Source organism: Mustelus asterias, chromosome 6, assembly GCF_964213995.1.
Source record: "Mustelus asterias chromosome 6, sMusAst1.hap1.1, whole genome shotgun sequence".
Taxonomy (NCBI): domain Eukaryota; kingdom Metazoa; phylum Chordata; class Chondrichthyes; order Carcharhiniformes; family Triakidae; genus Mustelus; species Mustelus asterias.
Window position 1 is genome coordinate 43,239,246 of NC_135806.1, and position 19,217 is coordinate 43,258,462.

At 43.3% G+C, this 19,217-nt stretch overlaps 1 protein-coding gene across 3 annotated transcripts in view; it reads right to left on the reverse strand.

Annotated features, from left to right (window-relative positions):
• The window catches only part of melk (maternal embryonic leucine zipper kinase), a 101,108-nt gene that overhangs the window by 15,605 nt on the left and 66,286 nt on the right, over positions 1–19,217 (reverse strand). For all 3 annotated transcript variants that reach the window (XM_078215361.1, XM_078215359.1, XM_078215360.1), the window contains one exon: positions 10,132–10,300. In XM_078215361.1, coding sequence (XP_078071487.1) covers positions 10,132–10,300 — 169 coding nt within the window. The remainder of the gene's footprint in view (positions 1–10,131; positions 10,301–19,217) is intronic.

A 19,217-nucleotide genomic window follows, 5' to 3' on the forward strand; every position in this document is an offset into this window, starting at 1 on the left:
ATGTGTGTACACTTTGTATCAGCAGAGTGTCAGGATGGTGAGGTGCATCATTGTATATCAGATGCAGAATTGAATAACCTGACTGCATAGACTGGGGGAACCAAACAGTCTATCAGTCAGCATTTCACAGATGGAGTAGAATCATAAAATCCCTAGTGCAGAAGGCCATTCGGCCCATCGTGCCTTCATCAACAACAATCCCACCCAGGCCTTATCCCGTTAACCCCACATTTACCCTCATTCTCCTGAAGCTGAGGGGCAATTTAGCATGGCGAATCAACCTGACCTGCACATCTTTGGACTGAGAGGGGAAACTGGCGCACCCGGAGGAAACCCACCAGGTACAGGGAGAATGTGTGTGGAGTTTGCACACAGTCACCTGAGGCTGGAATTGCACCTGGGTCCCTGGCGCTGTGAGGCAGCAGTGCTAACCACAGTGGCACTGTGTCGCCCCAAGTAGTCGGTAGTCAGATAAAGCTGTGCATTTCCACTCTCATTGTCTTGAGTGTATGCAATCCTACAAAGGCTATTTTAATACTATGCACGAGTTACAATAGCATCAGATGGAGTAAGCATTATATCAAGGATATAGTGCTGTTTGTTACAAAAAGGCTACAGCTACAAACATTTACAGTTTGACTTAAGTAACTGATATGAATAATGATTCCACCTGCTCTGAAGGCAATTCAATTTTAGTTTGAATGAAACTAGGTTAACCCACATGAAAAAAGTGAAAGCTACAGGTTTTTCAACACTTGGTCATGTTGTTTACGATCCTCGCTGCCTCTCCAGTTTTCCAGCTTGCCTTTGCAAACCCTGCCACTTGAAGTTGCTCTTCCCGCCCCGTGAGCCCTTGCTCATAGCAAGCATTTGGGAGAGTCAAGTGGTGCACAGGAGGCTCGGCAAGCTGGACATTTGGGGCGCATGGGAGGCGGTAAGCCGGAGTGTTGGGCATCCAAGCATAAAGACTCAATATTTTAAAAAATTTCTTATACAAATATAATAAATTAATGTAAAATATTTCAACCTTGTGTTTAATATCTTAATTTTGTTTTGATGAGAAATTCTGCAGAACCCAACTATAGCTTTTATATTGGTTATGATGGGAAAGTCTGACGGACTTAATATTGTTTATTGCACTTTTCAGGAACGCAACCACAATGTTAAGCAAGGATGAAGTATGTCCGTTTACAGAGTCTGACATTTCTAACATCTTTCTAGGAGTTTGGAGGCTAACAGTCTATCCACCTTCATCACAGAGGCTTTGGTCATTGTTTACAGATATGAACATCAAGTATTTCTTCCCAGTAAAACAACCTGGCCCCCATTAATCTTTAACACTGTCAGCAAAACTCAGGACAGGCCACACGTTTCCCATCATTCCTCCATTTTACCCTGTATTAAGGGATAGTTCCAAAGATGAAAAAAATTATAAAACAACATGCAAGAAATCTTCCACAAATTAGAATTGCAAAATTAAATCTCCACCAGCAGACATTTCATAGCATTCCGGGCCAAGGTGAATGTTAGAATTTAGTGCACTAACACTAATGTTGACAAAGTAATATAATTTTATTATCAGCTGCGGAGATGGTCATGGACACATGGTTTGATGCAGGAATTGAATTCAGGAAATCACATGGGAAAGTAAAGGTACAGTCAGCTGGGAAAATTGCACTGAAGGGTGGGGGTGATGGCCTGAGGGCATTGTTAGGGAAGTTTTAAGCATCAAGAAGTGCCAAGAGTCCAATGAAGTTGTTGGGGAGACAGAGTCATAGAAATCATAGAAACCCTACAGTACAGAAAGAGGCCATTCGGCCCATCGAGTCTGCACCGACCACAATCCCACCCAGGCCCTGCCCCATATCCCTACATATTCTACCTGCTAATCCCTCTAAGGGGCAATTTTAGCGTGGCCAATCAACCTAACTCGCACACCTTTGGACTGTGGGAGGAAACCAGAGCACCCGGAGGAAACGCACGCAGACACGAGGAGAATGTGCAAACTCCACACAGACAGTGACCCAAGCCGGGAATCGAACCCAGGTCCCTGGAGCTGTGAAGCAGCAGTGCTAACCACTGTGCTACCATGCTGTCCTAAGTCCAGACAGAGGTTCCTAGGGCAGTCTAATCTTTATACAATATATCTTTATGATCATATACAAGGAAGCTTCTTTAAATAAAAATTTCAAATCAAAATGCACAATAGCATTCAGAATAAGGTAGATAATTATAACTGGATGCAATAACACTACTGAAACCAAACAGATATCGGTTTGCAATCATTATCCTTGAGGTCTACAAAGAAATGTCTGGCAGCTCCAAATGTCTGGGTGTGGTCAAAGAGTTGGGAGCCTGTGCTAGAAGTGGGGTCCAATTTACACCAAACTAAATTGGATTACTAAAGAGAGATGTAGAATCCTGGAGGATTGAAAGGTCAACAGACAGGGCAGGGCGAGACAGAATAAAAAGCATTAACAGCATGCAATGAGGGGCAGTTGTGTGGAGTACAGCAAAGACTAGCCCAGATTGTTAAAGCCATCAAAGTAATTTGGGGTGGGAAAAAAGGGAGAGGTTAGTTAAACTAGAATTGGATAAACACTGGTTTAGCAACATGGATTACAAATATTGCAGAGATGAAAATTGGTCTAGGCAGAATCGAGAATAACAGTGTCACTGGTAAGAACCCTTGATTGGAAACGTAACACCCAAATCATTCTTTCCTTTATTCTATAATCTAATCTGAATTTGTATCAATAATTGTTCAGTGTTAATTGTTGAAAAAACTAACAGTCTACAACAGTGGTGGGCAACCTGCTCCCCGGGGACCACATGGAGCCCATCTGGGTTGAGTGCAGCCCACGTGACATTTTGGTGATTGCGCAGGGTTGCCAAAACCTGCTGATTTCTGTCGATGCAAGTTTTTTCCTACAGTACGACTGCGTGATACGCATGTAAAGCAAGGACAAATGAGATGACTGTGAGCGCTGTGCGCTCCCTCTGCATCCCAAGTGTAAATATTTATTTTGTTTTTACCATTTCAAGTTGATGATAGTTCTATTAATACATGAATAATTGTTCGTGGAGCAAGCGGAGAGGAGGATCCAGTGAGTTAAGGTAAGCGACTGACTTTTTACAGTTTTTCGCGAGATTTTCAGTGTTTAAAAATGCTTTAAAACTTTTTAACGGAAGTGGGGCCGCGGGGTGTGCTGGGAAGGTGTGTTTTTTTTTAAGCGCGCAAAGTATAAAAGGTAGGCTGCAGTATACAGCGGGCAGCGTCGGGAGCGGGCAGCAGAGTGAGCAGGGAGCAGAGTGTGAGCTGTAAGGGCTTTGGCTCACAGGGCTTCGGCGGAGGCGAGGAAGGTTGTTTGTTTTTCTTCTGTTCCCCTCCTTTTGTTTGATCTTCCAAAAACTAAAAAGGAAATGGCAGGTATGAGTGGGAGGCCAGTATACTGCATTCGGTGTGAGATGTGGGAGTTCCTGGAGATGACTTGCCTCCCGGAAGTCCATATCTGTGCCAGATGCGTGGAACTGGAACTCCTGAGGGATCGTGTAAGGGAGCTGGAGCTGCGGCTCGATGACCTCAGTTTAGTTAGGGAACATGAGAGATTAATAGATGGAAGTTATAGTCAGGTAGTGACACCAGGGTCTCGGAAGGAAGACACGTGGGTCACAGTTAGGAGGGGTAATAGTCAGAAGAGTGATGTGCCAGAAAGTACCCCAGTGGCAGTCTCCCATAAAAGAAAGGGATGTGCAACAGATGGGAGAAGGGAAGGGAGTGAGCAGTCTGTGGAGGGATCCCCTGTGGTTGTCCCCCTCCAAAATAGGTATATTGCTTTGGATTCTGTGGAGGGGGATGACCCTCCAGGGGTAAGCCACAAGGACCAGATCACCTGCACGGAGACAGGCTCAGGGGTCCGGAAGGGAAAGAAGGGGTTTAGGAGAGTGATAGTGGTGGGGGACGCAATGGTTAGAGGCACGGACAGGCGGTTCTGTGGGAGCGAACGTGAATCCAGGATGGTAGTCTGCCTCCCTGGTGCCGGGGTACTGGATGTCTCTGAGAGGGTAGGAAGTATATTAAAAAAGGAAGGTAGTCAAACAGACGTAATTATACACATTGGTGAAAATGATGTAGGTAGGAAGAGCAGGGGGGTCATACGAGAGAAATTCAGGGAGATGGGTGCTAGGCTAAAAGGTAAGGCCTCCAGGGTAGCAATCGCTGGACTGCTCCCGGTGTCTAGTGCAAGTGAGGCTAGGAATAGGGAGATTCTACAGTTGAACGCATGGCTAAAGGACTGGTGCAAGAGGGAGGGTTTCAAATTCATAGATAACTGGGAAGTCTTCAAGTCAGGATGGCAACTGTACAGAAAGGATGGGTTACATTTTAACTGGAAGGGAGCAAATATCCTGGCTGGGAGTTTTGCTAGAGTGTTTCGGCAGGATTTAAACTAGTGTGGCAGGGGGGTGGGGAACAAAACAGTAGGTCAGTAAGTACTAAGGCTGGGGTTGAGCTCGGGGCCAGAGCAAGGCTAGCAAAGAAGAGCACTCTGGAGGAGGATGACCTGAGTGAGCCTGGAGATCTGGAGTGCATCTGCTTCAATGCGAGGAGTGTAACGGGTAAGACAGACGAACTTAGGGCCTTAATGCTTACGCGGAATTTGGATGTGGTTGCGGTGACGGAGACTTGGTTAAAAGGACAGGACTGGCAGCTGAATATTCCGGGGTATAAGTGTTTTAGGCGAGACAGAGGAGGGGCTAAACAAGGTGGGGGAGTAGCGATATTAGTTAGGGAGCATATTACCACGGTGCAGAGGGTAGACAACTTATAGGGGTCATGTACTGAGTCGCTGTGGGTGGAACTCAGAAACAGGAAGGGTGCAGTCACTATGCTGGGGGTGTACTACAGACCACCCAACAGCCCACAGGAAGTGGAGGACAGGATATGTCAGGAGATTCTGGATAGGTGCAGAAAAAATAGGGTTGTTGTAGTGGGGTACTTTAATTTCCCTGGTATAGACTGGAAAGTGCTTAGAGCTGGGGGTCCGGACGGGGAGGAATTTGTAAAATGTATACTGGAAGGTTCTTTGGAACAGCATGTAGATAGCCCGACTAGAGAGGGGGCTATACTGGACCTAATTCTGGGAAATGAGCCCGGTCGGGTCGTCAAAGTTTCGGTAGGGGAACATGTGGCAAATAGTGACCATAACTCTGTTAACTTTAGGATAGTAATGGACAAGGATGAGTGCTGTCCTACGGGCAGGGTGCTAAATTGGGGGAAGGCTAACTATAGCCGGATTAGGCAGGAATTGGTGGACGTTGATTGGGAGAGGATGTTCGAGGGCAAGTCCACGTCTGGCATGTGGGAGTCTTTTAAGGAACAATGGATAAGGCTGCAGGATAGGCATGTGCCTGTAAAAAGGAAGGATAGGAAAGGTAGGATTCGAGAGCCGTGGATAACAAGGGAAATTGAGGATCTGATTAAAATGAAAGGGAAGGTGTACGTTAAGCCCAGGCAACTGAAAACAGATGGAGCTCTGGAGGAATACAGAGAGAGTAGGAAAGAACTCAAACGGGGAGTTAGAAGGGCAAAAAGAGGTCACGAGATGTTTTTGGCAGGCAGGATTAAGGAGAATCCTAAGGCATTCTATTCATACTTTAGGAACAAAAGAGTTATCAGGGAGAAAATTGGACCCCTCAGGGACAAAGGAGGGGAATTATGCTTAGAACCCAAGGGAATAGGGGAGATCCTAAATGAATACTTTGCATTGGTATTCACGAAGGAGAGGAACGTGTTAACTGGGAGTCTCTCGGAGGGAAGTTAGAAAAAATCTCCATTACAAGGGAGGAAGTGTTAGGTTTTTTAGGGAACATTAAAACTGACAAAGCCCCAGGGCCTGATGGCATCTATCCTAGACTGCTCAGGGAGACGAGATATGAAATTTCTGGGCCTCTGACGGAAATCTTTGTCGCTTCTTTGGACACAGGTGAGGTCCCTGAGGATTGGAGGATAGCGAATGTGATCCTGTTGTTTAAGAAGGGTAGCAGGGATAACCTGGGAAATTATAGGCCGGCGAGCTTGACGTCCGTGGTAGGGAAGTTGTTGGAGAGGATTCTTAGAGACAGGATGTACATGCATTTAGAACGGAACAATCTCATTAGTGACAGACAGCATGGTTTCGTAAGAGGGAGGTCGTGCCTTACAAATTTGGTGGAGTTTTTTGAGGAAGTGACAAAAACGGTTGACGAAGGAAGGGCCGTGGATGTCGTATGGATTTCAGTAAGGCATTTGACAAAATCCCACATGGCAGGTTGGTTAAGGTTAAGGCTCATGGGATACAAGGAGAAGTGGCTAGATGGGTGGAGAAGTGGCTTGGCCATAGGAGACAGAGGGTAGCAGTCAAAGGGTCTTTTTCCGGCTGGAGGTCTGTGACCAGTGGTGTTCCGCAGGGCTCTGTACTGAAAAATGATTTGGAAGAAGGTGTAACTGGTGTTATCAGCAAGTTTGCGGATGACACGAAGATGGCTGGACTTGCGGATAGCGATGAGCATTGTCGGGCAATACAGCAGGATATAGATAGGCTGGAAAATTGGGCTGAGAAGTGGCAGATGGAATTTAATCCAGATAAATGCGAAGTGATGCATTTTGGAAGAAATAATGTAGGGAGGAGTTATACAATAAATGGCAGAGCCATCAAGAGTATAGAAACACAGAAGGACCTAGGTGTGCAAGTCCACAAATCCTTGAAGGTGGCAACACAGGTGGAGAAGGTGGTGAAGAAGGCATATGGTATGCTTGCCTTTATAGGACGGGGTATAGAGTATAAAAACTGGAGTATGATGTTGCAGCTGTATAGAACGCTGGTTAGGCCACATTTGGAGTACTGCATCCAGTTCTGGTCGCCGCACTACCAGAAGGACGTGGAGGCGTTAGAGAGAGTGCAGAGAAGGTTTACCAGGATGTTGCCCAGTATGGAGGGTCTTAGCTATGAGGAGAGATTGGGTAAACTGGGGTTGTTCTCCCTGGAAAGACGGAGAATGAGGGGAGATCTAATAGAGGTGTACAAGATTATGAAGGGGATAGATAGGGTGAACGGTGGGAAGCTTTTTCCCAGATCAGAAGTGACGATCACAAGGGGTCACGGGCTCAAGGTGAGAGGGGCAAAGTATAACTCAGATATTAGAGGGATGTTTTTTTACACAGAGGGTGGTGGGGGCCTGGAATGCGCTGCCAAGTAGGGTGGTGGAGGCAGGCACGCTGACATCGTTTAAGACTTACCTGGATAGTCACATGAGCAGCCTGGGAATGGAGGGATACAAATGATTGGTCTAGTTGGACCAAGGAGCGGCTCAGGCTTGGAGGGCCGAAGGGCCTGTTTCCTGTGCTGTACTGTTCTTTGTTCTTAATAAACATTTTCTATAAATCATTACGAAATATTCACCATATATTAAACGTATTTAATCTTATTCATGGGGTCATGGTTAGTCAATTAGCTGGATTTCAATCCAGCAGCCAACTGAGATGAAGGAGGGCCACTCATGTAGCCCACTCACTAGCCTGGGTTGCCCATTATTGGTCTACAAGGTGGACCACTATTCCTGACTGTTATTTACTAACTGATGCTGAACAGAATGTCTATGGGTCTTTGGTGAGGCCACAATTGACCTCTGGTTCAATACCCCATCCATTGTTCCAAGGTTGACCAAATCATTCACCTGGCTCACACATGAATGGGTAGTTGGGGCAAGACTTTGGAGGACTGCCAGTCAACTATACTGCGAGTTCAGTCACTGTTTTCAGTACACGCAGCGAGAGAATTAGAGTATTCTAAGTCTGCAAACTAACCATTTGTTCATATAATAACCTAAAAATATTCTGGATCATCTTCCCTACTCAGAGACTTCTATCACTGCTGACAAATATTCATCAATTTTCTCTTGGTTTGAGAACCTTATTTCAGTAGATTCTCTACAATGCAATGTTTTGACTCACTTAAAAAATATATACACATCAGATCTGAAAATTTCAGAATTGGATGTGCTGACATTTTCTACTTTCAGTTTAGAATTCATAGGTTTGCAGAAGAAGCAGATAATATAACCTCATTTAACTCCAGGCTATGCGGTGGTTGAATTTTATCACTCTCCATATAGAAGTCCGAAGTCTTAAGAGCTGAATGTCATTAATCTGGTAGATCAAAGTTCAGTAAATTCCTTTATTCAACCATTTTTTCATGGCACAGGACAAAGCTTATCTGATTATAGCATATTTGGAAAAAAATTACCTTTTGCTTTACATTCTATACTCATGTTTTTCAAATCAGAGAAACACTGGAGGTTTCACAGCTTTTGAACTAGCACAATGAAAGCTTCTAATCTTATGATGTACCATAAGCTAATCAGGACATAATTCAAATATTTGATTCAGCACTATATAAAAATTAGAAGTTTTAGAAAAGTAGAATTTTAGCAACCATCGTCACATCCTTAGCAGCAAATACAAGTTTCCTAACCAACCAGCTCTTTAGTGATAGGAGATAAACTAGAAACAAATTTAATTTTTAAAATTTAAGTTTTAAGTTAAAGTTTATTTATTAGTGTCACAAGTAGGCTTATATTAACAAAGTTACTGCGAAAATCCCCTGGTCGCCACACTCCAGCACCTGTTCGGTACACTGGGGGAGAATTTAGCATGGCCAATGCACCTAACCAGCACGTCTTTCCGATTGTGGGAGGAAACCGGAGCACCCGGAGGAAACCCATGCAAACATGGGGAGAATGTGCAGACTTCGCACAGACAGTGACCCAAGCTGGGAACCGAAATTGGGTACCTGGTGCTGAGAGGCAGCAGTGCTAACCACTATGATACTATGCCGCCAAATTGCCAAAATAGACACAGTCAAACTGCACAGTGGTTTGCAATTATCTTTAACATAGGGAAAAATGCTGATTTGAGAAAAATGAATACCAAACCAAAGTGGTGACTGAAAAGCTGGTTCAAAATGAATTTAAGGAGGGTCTCAAAGAAGGGAAGTGGAAAGGCAGACAGGGGGAAGAGAAATTATTTTGCATTTGTAGATTGCCTTTTATGCTCTCAGGTGGATGAAGCCAAAATGATGGAAGTGAAAGTAGGCAATCTTTGTAACAGAGAGGATATGGAATTAGAAACTCAGCTTAGGTCAAACAGTAAGCCAAGGTATATGGTGCAGCCACTCTGGTTCGGCGAGAGGCAGTGGCTCAAGTGTTGGTGCTATAGAGTTTGTAGCAGAGCCTGAAGCTAGCAGCTTTGGCCTTTGCAATGTGTAGCTGCAGAAGTTAAAGACATCCAAACTAGAAAGCAGCCTCACTGCAAAGAGGCAGTGGACGGAGTTGAAGGAAGTGATGTAATAGAGTTTGGAATCAGTGTGCACAAACAAGCAGATCACACAAGAAGCACAGTGGTTAGCACTGCTGCCAGGGTCCCGAGTTCAATTCCAGCCTCAGGTCACTGTCTGTGTGAAGTTTGCATATTCTCCTCCGGGTGCTCTGGTTTCCTCCCACATGCCAAAGATGTGTGGGTTAGGTTGATTAGCCATGATCAATTCCCCCTTAGTGTTGGGGGACTAGCAGGGTAAATACGTGGGGTTACAGAGTAGGGCCTGGGTGGGATTGTTGTTGGTGCGGGCTAGATAGGCTGAATAGCCCTCTTCTGCACCGTAGGGATTCTATTCTATGTTGCGAAGATAAATAGTTACATGAGGACCAAAGAGGATTTTCAATGGATTGACTTGATGGTGCAGGGATGGAAAAAGCTATCTCTGGTTACAACTGAATAATACGATTAAGGCAAAGTAAAGGCAACCCCATGGAACTAGGCAACATACATCTTAGGGGATGATATCAAAAGGCTGCACACTCTCAAAGTGGAGACAAAGAAGAGAAGAAAGGGAAGAGAGTAATGAACTACTGCCACTGGCAGGGTATGTTATTCATGACTTTGTTCACATGCAGTTCAAAACTGGTCTTAAGTCTAGGTTATCAAATGGTATTTGTAATTGTGACCAGAATAGAGCATAACAACAGCTGATTCTATACCTTAAGTATTAGATTTGATTTTTAACATATGAATTAATCATTTCTAAACTATAGACTAACCTTGATTCTTCTTGGTCCATCTTTGAAGGGTTTTTTCCGTTTGTTGGGAGTTAGCATCGTGATCATCTTGTCCAAACCCCGTTCTAAACTTCCAAATACCTTGGCTCCTTTCTTCTTCTGGCTACTTTCACCATTAGCCTGATTTAGATCCATGTCCAATGAACGGGTTCTGTAAATACCAAAACACTTAGAAATTTCTTATTCTACAGTTAGAAATCACAAGTACAATGCTTGCTTTTTCAGATAATACAAAGCTAATGAAGGTGGCATAGTCCAAAACTGAACAGGATAAGCTGCAGAAGGATTTGAATATATTTGGGAAATAGGCAAACAGGTGGCAGATGAAATTCAATGGAGAGGAATGCAAAATGCTTTAATGGTCCATGTTGGTACCAACAACATAGGCAAGTCTAGGAAAGAGGACCTGTTTAGAGATTATAAAGAGCTAGGATTCAAATTAAAAAACAGGTCCTCAAGGGTCATAATCTCCGGATTACTGCCCGAGCCACGTGCAAATTGGCATAGGGAGGCAAGAATAAGGGAAGTTAACACGTGGCTGAAAGAGTGGTGTGGGAAAGAAGGGTTCTTTTTCATGGGACACTGGCATCAGTTTTGGGGCAGGGGGGACCTATACCGTTGGGATGGTCTCCACCTGGACCGAGCTGGGATCAGTGTTCTGGCGAAGAGAGTAAATGGGGTGGTCAATAGGACTTTAAACTAGAGATTGGGGGGGAAGGGAAAGTCAGGGAACCAAGAGGTGAAGGAATCAGTGGGAAGCGTAGCTGCTTAGGATTACAAAAAATCACGAAAAGACAGCACTCAGGAGAGGTTACGATAGTCCCCATCTCACAAAATATGACACAGTGTCTGGAAAGGCTCAGTAGACCAAGGTCCACCACACTACGAAAACAAAAAGGGACGGTCAATAGGGAATTAAAGGTGCTATATTTAAATGCCCGCAGTGTCCGGAACAAGATAGATGAGCTTGTGGCCCAGATTGTGACTGGCAGGTATGATGTGGTAGGCATCACAGAGACGTGGTTGCAGGGGGTTCAGGACTGGCAGTTAAACATCCAGGGATTCACAACCTATCGAAAAGACAGAGGGGTGGGTAGAGGGGGCGGGGTTGCCTTGTTAATTAGAAATGAAATTAAATCAATAGCACTAAACGACATAGGGTCAGACGATGTGGAGTCTGTGTGGGTAGAGTTGAGGAACCACAAAGGCAAAAAAACCATAATGGGAGTTATGTACAGGCCTCCTGACAGTGGTCAGGACCAGGGGCACAAAATGCACCACGAAATAGAAAGGGCATGTCAGAAAGGCAAGGTCACAGTGATCATGGGGGATTTCAATATGCAGGTGGACTGGGTAAATAATGTTGCCAGTGGACCCAAAGAAAGGGAATTCATTGAATGTTTACAGGATGGCTTTTTGGAACAGCTTGTGATGGAGCCCACGAGGGAACAGGCTATTCTGGACTTAGTGTTATGTAATGAGCCAGACGTGATAAAAGATCTTAAAGTAAGGGAACACTTAGGAAGCAGTGATCATAATATGGTAGAATTCAGTCTGCAATTTGAAAGAAGGAAGGCAGAATCAGATGTGAAGGTTCTACAGTTAAATAAAGGTAATTACAGGCGCATGAGGGAGGAACTGACAAAAATCGACTGGAAGCAGAGCCTAATGGGAAAGACAGTAGAACAGCAATGGCAGGAGTTTCTGGGAGTAATTGAGGACACAGTGCAGAGGTTCATCCCAAACAAAAGAAAGGTTATCAGAGGGGGGATTAGGCAGCCATGGCTGACAAAGGAAGTCAGGGAATGCATCAAGGCAAAAGAGAGAGCCTATAATGTGGCAAAGAGTAGTGGGAAGTCAGAAGATTGGGAAGGCTATAAAAACAAACAGAGGATAACAAAGAGAGAAATAAGGAAGGAGAGGATCAAATATGAAGGTAGGCTAGCCAGTAACATTAGGAATGATAGTAAAAGTTTCTTTAAATACATTAAAAACAAACGGGAGGCAAAAGTAGACATTGGGCCGCTCCAAAATGACGCTGGTAATCTAGTGATGGGAGACAAGGAAATGGCTGAGGAACTTAATAAGTACTTTGCGTCAGTCTTCACAGTGGAAGACATGAGTAATATCCCAACAATTCAGGAAAGTCAGGGGGCAGAGTTGAATATGGTTGCCATCACAAAGGAGAAAGTGCTAGAGAAACTAAAAGGTCTGAAAATTGATAAATCTCCGGGCCCAGATGGGCTACATCCTAGAGTTCTAAAGGAGATAGCTGAAGAAATAGTGGAGGCGTTAGTTATGATCTTTCAAAAGTCACTGGAGTCAGGGAAAGTCCCAGAGGATTGGAAAATCGCTGTTGTAACCCCACTGTTCAAGAAGGGAACAAGAAAAAAGATGGAAAATTATAGGCCAATTAGCCTAACCTCAGTTGTTGGCAAAATTCTAGAATCCATCGTTAAGGATGAGATTTCTAAATTCTTGGAAGTGCAGGGTCGGATTAAGACAAGTCAGCATGGATTTAGTAAGGGGAGGTCGTGCCTGACAAACCTGTTAGAGTTCTTTGAAGAGATAACAAATAGGTTAGACCAAGGAGAGCCAATGGATGTTATCTATCTTGACTTCCAAAAGGCCTTTGACAAGGTGCCTCACGGGAGACTGCTGAGTAAAATAAGGGCCCATGGTATTCGAGGCAAGGTACTAACATGGATTGACGATTGGCTGTCAGACAGAAGGCAGAGAGTTGGGATAAAAGGTTCTTTCTCAGAATGGCAACCGGTGACAAGTGGTGTCCCGCAGGGTTCAGTGTTGGGGCCACAGCTGTTCTCTTTATATATTAACGATCTAGATGACGGGACTGGGAGCATTCTGGCCAAGTTTGCCGATGATACAAAGATAGGTGGAGGGGCAGGTAGTATTGAGGAGGTGGGGAGGCTGCAGAAAGATTTAGACAGTTTAGGAGAGTGGTCCAAGAAGTGGCTGATGAAATTCAACGTGGGCAAGTGCGAGGTCGTACACTTTGGAAAAAAGAATAGAGGCATGGACTATTTTCTAAACGGTGACAAAATTCATAATGCTAAAGTGCAAAGGGACTTGGGAGTCCTAGTCCAGGATTCTCTAAAGGTAAACTTGCAGGTTGAGTCCGTAATTAAGAAAGCAAATGTAATGTTGTCATTTATCTCAAGAGGCTTGGAATACAAAAGCAGGGATGTACTTCTGAGGCTTTATAAAGCACTGGTTAGGCCCCATTTGGAGTACTGTGAGCAATTTTGGGCCCCACACCTCAGGAAGGACATACTGGCACTGGAGCGGGTCCAGCGGAGATTCACACGGATGATCCCAGGAATGGTAGGCCTGACATACGATGAACGTCTGAGGATCGTGGGATTATATTCATTGGAGTTTAGGAGGTTGAGGGGAGATCTGATAGAAACTTACAAGGTAATGAACGGCTTAGATAGGATGGACGTAGGGAAGTTGTTTCCATTAACAGGGGAGACTAGGACGCGGGGGCACAGCCTTAGAATAAAAGGGAGTCACTTTAGAACAGAGATGAGGAGAAATTTCTTCAGCCAGAGAGTGGTGGGTCTGTGGAATTCATTGCCACAGAGGGCTGTGGAGGCCGAGACGTTGAGCGTCTTCAAGACAGAAATTGATAAATTCTTGATTTCTCGAGGAATTAAGGGCTATGGGGAGTGAGCGGGTAAATGGAGTTGAAATCAACCATGATTGAATGGTGGAGTGGACTCGATGGGCCGAATGGCCTTACTTCCGCTCCTATGTCTTATGGTCTTAATGGGGATAAAAATTCAGAAAGGGAATTAAATGTAAAGAAAATAATTTTACATATTTAATGAAAGGGATCTGGAAGTCCTGATTGACAATAAATTGAAGCTATTACAACAAAGTTCAGAGGCAAAGAGTAAGGAAATCAAAGGTTGAGATGAAATAATGAGGAAATCCTATACAAAGGTATGCAGAAGATATTGAGCAGAATAACTGTGGGGATGAATGGGTTATATGGTGGAGAGTGATTATGTAAACTGGCCATATTCTAATTGGAAAAGAGAAACTGGAGACATTCGTTTGATTGCTGCTTTCAGGATTCTAGAAGGAACTAGATAATGTAGATAACAAGCTACCTCTCAGTGTCCAGAACAGTGGAACCAGAGGTAACAGCCTATGCTAGACGAGAATAAATTAACATAAGAACATAAGAAATAGGAGCAGGAGTAGGCCATCTAGCCCCTCGAGCCTGCCCCACCATTCAATAAGATCATGGCTGATCTGAAGTGGATCAGTTCCACTTACCCGCCTGATCCCTATAACCCCCAATTCCCTTACTGATCAGGAATCCATCTATCCGTGATTTAAACATATTCAATGAGGTAACCTCCACTACTTCAGTGGGCAGAGAATTCCAGAGATTCACCACCCTCTGAGAGAAAAAGTTCCTCCTCAACTCTGTCCAAAACTGAACCCCCTTTATTTTGAGGCTGTGCCCTCTAGTTCTAGCTTCCTTTCTAAGTGGAAAGAATCTCTCCACCTCTACCCTATCCAGCCCCTTCATTATCTTATAGATCTCTATAAGATCCCCCCTCAACCTTCTAAATTCCAACGAGTACAAACCCAATCTGCTCAGTCTCTCCTCATAATCAACACCTCTCATCTCTGGTATCAACCTGGTGAACCTTCTCTGCACTCCCTCCAAGGCCAATATATCCTTCCGCAAATAAGGGGACCAATACTGCACACAGTATTCCAGCTGCGGCCTCACCAATGCCCTGTACAGATGCAGCAAGACATCTCTGCTTTTATATTCTATCCCCTTGCGATATAGGCCAACATCCCATTTGCCTTCTTGATCACCTGTTGCACCTGCAGACTGGGTTTTTGCGTCTCATGTACAAGGACCCCCAGGTCCCTTTGCACAGTAGCATGTTGTAATTTTTTTTCCATTTAGATAATAATCCAATTTGCTATTATTTCTTCCAAAGTGAATAACCTCGCATTTGTCAACGTTATACTCCATCTGCCAGATCCTCGCCCACTCACTCAGCCTGTCCAAATCTCTCTGCAGACCTTCTACGCCCTCCACACGATTCACTTTTCCACTTATCTTTGTGTCGTCTGCAAACTTTGTTACCCTACACTCAGTCCCCATCTCCAGATCGTCTATATAAATGGTAAATAGTTGAGGCCCCAGTACCAATTCCTGCGGCACACCACCAGTTACCATTTGCCAACCAGAAAAGCACCCATTTATTCCGAAATTCAAAACTAATCTGTGAAAATATTAATTCAATGAGTGGTCACTCTATGGAACAGACTCATTAGGGAAATGGTGGAAGCAAAGTTTTGAGTAAAATTCGATTGATTTCTTTCAGGAAATAATATTTTAGGATGCAATGCGTGAGTAATTTGAGACCCACCTCCAAGGCCAAGATATCTTTCCTGAGGTGTGTTGCCCAGAACAGAGTAATCAAAATGGGTTCAAGCAAGAGCTCTGTACATACCAAACCCTTTGTATTCTAGCTGCCTTGAGATAAAGGTTAACATTTAAGTAGTCTTAGTAATTATTTCTTGTAACTCTCCATGAGCTTGTCGTGATTTCTACATTTGCATCCCCAAAAACTCTTTTATACATAGTTTTTAGCTTCTCAACTTTTAGAAAATATTCTTATCCATCTTAGGTCCAAAATGACAAAGTGGGGAGTTGTCAAGGAAGACTGCAACCCAGAAACAGTGTGTAAAACTACTCGTGAATAATTAATACTTTCAATTCAAATGTTGACTTCTAGTTTTTGCAGATGCCATTTGGCAGTAAACAGAGAACAGATGCCTGAGCTTGATAAGAATTCAAAGTCTTCTGTGCTAGGTCCCAAACCTTCAAACTGCAGCTAACAATCAATGACTTACCAGGAGTTATATTTACTTTAGTATTCTGTTACAAAACCTATTCACCATCAGATACTTGCTGCAATCCCACAGCCACAGAATCAGGTGTCACTAGGTAATGAGGATAAATCATTGGCTTCTGATAGGGGAATCTTAGTGTTGGGGAAGTGGTGGTGTAATGGTACTATCACTGGACTAGTAATCCAGAGACCCAGGATAATGCCCTGGAGATCCAGGTTCAAATCCCATCACTGCAGAAGATAAAATTTGAATTCAATCAAAATCTGGAATCAAAAGTCTAATGATGACCATTAAATTATTGTCAATTGTTGCAAAAACCCATCCAGTTCACTAATGTCCTTTAGGGGAGGAAATTTGCTATTGTTCCCTGATCTGGTCTACATGCGACTCCAGATCCACAGCAATATGGTTGACTCTTAAACATCACCTCAATTAGGGATGGGCAATAAATGCTGGCCCAGCCAATGACGCCCACATCTCATGAACAAATATAAAAATTATATCTGCGTCGAGTCCTTCATTTGGAGCAACGAGTGGGTGCTCAAACATTCAGATAAAGTAAGAAGGTGTGCAAAAGACTACAGCCATAGGTTACAAAAAAGTAGATTTTGAGGGGCTGAGACCAGAACTTGGGAAAATAAACTTGGGCAACAACATTGCATTATTGTTTGCCAGTGGAAAACATTTAAACAGCATTGAACAGGATCCAGTAGCAATATATGTGCTAAAAAACAAGAACAAACTAATGAGACATCATGAATGAATAAAGACATGAGGGAGGGTGAGGAAAGGGACATACACTAAATACATGAACAGGGGAGAGCAAGAAAAGGGAGAACATAGATTACAAGTAAAGACAAAAACATGATGCAGAAGGCAAAGAGGAACAGTGAAATCAAATTATCAAAAATAGTCAAAATTTAACAAGCATAAATAAGAAAAGAAATTCAAATTGGGAAGAGAGTTGTTAAGGAACAGATAGGAGAAAAATCAGACAAATACCAAAACAGTAGGAATATTAAATAATTATTTTTCTTCATTATTTAACAGGAAGATGGATTGAATCTATATGAAATTGGAAATTATATAACCATATTTAAAATAAGAAACATTAGAAAATGTTAAAATTCTGGTTTGGAAAATTTGCATTCCCACATTCTAAAATAAAGAGATAGCACAGCCACGATTACAGATATTTAATAATTTATTAGAGAAAGCTGTAATGAGAGAAGAACAGCAGATAGCCAATGTTTATAGTTATATTTAAGAAGTGAGGTAAATATGTCCAGGGAACTTCAAACTAGTCAGTTTGACATCGGTACTGGAAAAATAATAGAATCCCTAGAAATTAAAAACATTATAATGAATAGTCAACATGGATTTCAAAAGGAAAAGCCTTGTTTGATCACCCTCCCGGAATATTTTCAGAGGTAAGAGAGATAGTAGGCAAGAGTCATGAAAAGATGCCGCAAATAACTAACGAGTGAGGTCACAGCATATGGAGTCAATGGACAAGTAGCAGAATGGATAACTGGCTGGAAGTCAAAGCAGAGAACAAACGTAAAGGTAGCTGTTCAGAGTGGCCATAGGTGGAAATGATTAGTGCTGAGACCATCATTGTTGATAATTTATATTAATGATTTAGACTTTGGAATCAAAAACACAATTTTTAAATTGTGAGGGATAGTCAACAGAGAAGGACTGCAATAAATTATAAGATGACTTTAATAAACTTGCAGAATAAGCATTTAAGTATAATTGAATTTCAGAGTTAAATGTGAGGTATGACATTTTGATAAGAAAAATGTGTTGATGTTACTTGAAAAATAAGAAGCTAAATGGGGTGCAGGAGCAAAGAGGTCTGGGAGAACAAACACAAATTAGAAATTGTGACCCAGGCCTATAACAAACACAAATCACACATTAGAGTTTATTTCCAGAGGGATAGAATTGAAAGATAGAATGTTAATGCTAAATTATCAAACCTGGGTATAGACCATACCTAGAGTCATGCATACAGTTCCTGTCAGCATATTTAAAAAAAATTATGTAGAGCATTAAAGAGGGTGCAACGATTTATAAGGATATCTGAACTGTGAGATTATATTAATTTGGAAAGATTGAATAGACTAAGAACAAAGAAAATTACAGCACAGGAACAGGTCCTTCGGCCCTCCAAGCCTGCACCAACTATGCTGCCCAACTGAACTAAAACCCCCTATCCTTCCGGGTACCATATCCCTCTATTCCCATCCTATTCATGTATTTGTCCAGACGCCCCTTAAAACTCACTATCGTATCTGCTTCCATTACTTCTCCCGGCAGTGAGTTCCAGGCACCTACCTCCCTCGGAGTAAAAAGCTTGCCTCGTACGTCTCCTTTAAACCTTGCCCCTCGCACCTTAAACCTATGCCCCCTAGTAATTGACTCTTCCACCCTGAGAAAAAGCTTCTGACTATCCACTCTGTCCATGCCCCTCCCAATCTTGTAGACTTCTATCAGGTCGCCCCTCAACTTCCATCGTTCCAGTGAGAACAAACCAAGTTTCTTCTACCTCTCCTAATAGCTAATGCCCTCCATACCAGGTAAATCTTTTCTGTACCCTCTCCAAAGCCTCCACATCTTTCTGGTAGCGTGGCGACCAGAATTGAACACTATATTCCAAGTGCGACCTAACTAAGGTTCTATAAAGCTGCAACATGACTTGCCAATTTTTAATCTCAATGCTCTGGCCGATGAAGGCAAGCATGCCGTATGCCTTCTTGACTACTTTCTCCACCTGCGTTGTCACTTTCAGTGACCTGTGTATCTGTACACCCAGATCTCCCTGTCTATCAATACTCTTAAGGGTTCTGCCATTTACTGTATATTATACTAGGGCTGGGATTCTCCCAAAATAAAACTAAGTGCCAAATGGGCTGGAAAACGGGAGTGTTTCCTGCCGTTTTTTGGGCGTACTTACCGCAATGAATCTCCAATCTGAGCAATGCAGAGTGCCATAGCACGATACACTCTGAAAAGTGGTGGGCGGGGGCTATTCTGGCCAAGAGGCCGGCAGCATAGTTCTGAGGACACCTGTTCACCGTTAGTGGGGAACAGTTGTAAACCCTGCTGGTGGGAATCATGATGTGGAGATGCAGGCGTTGGACTGG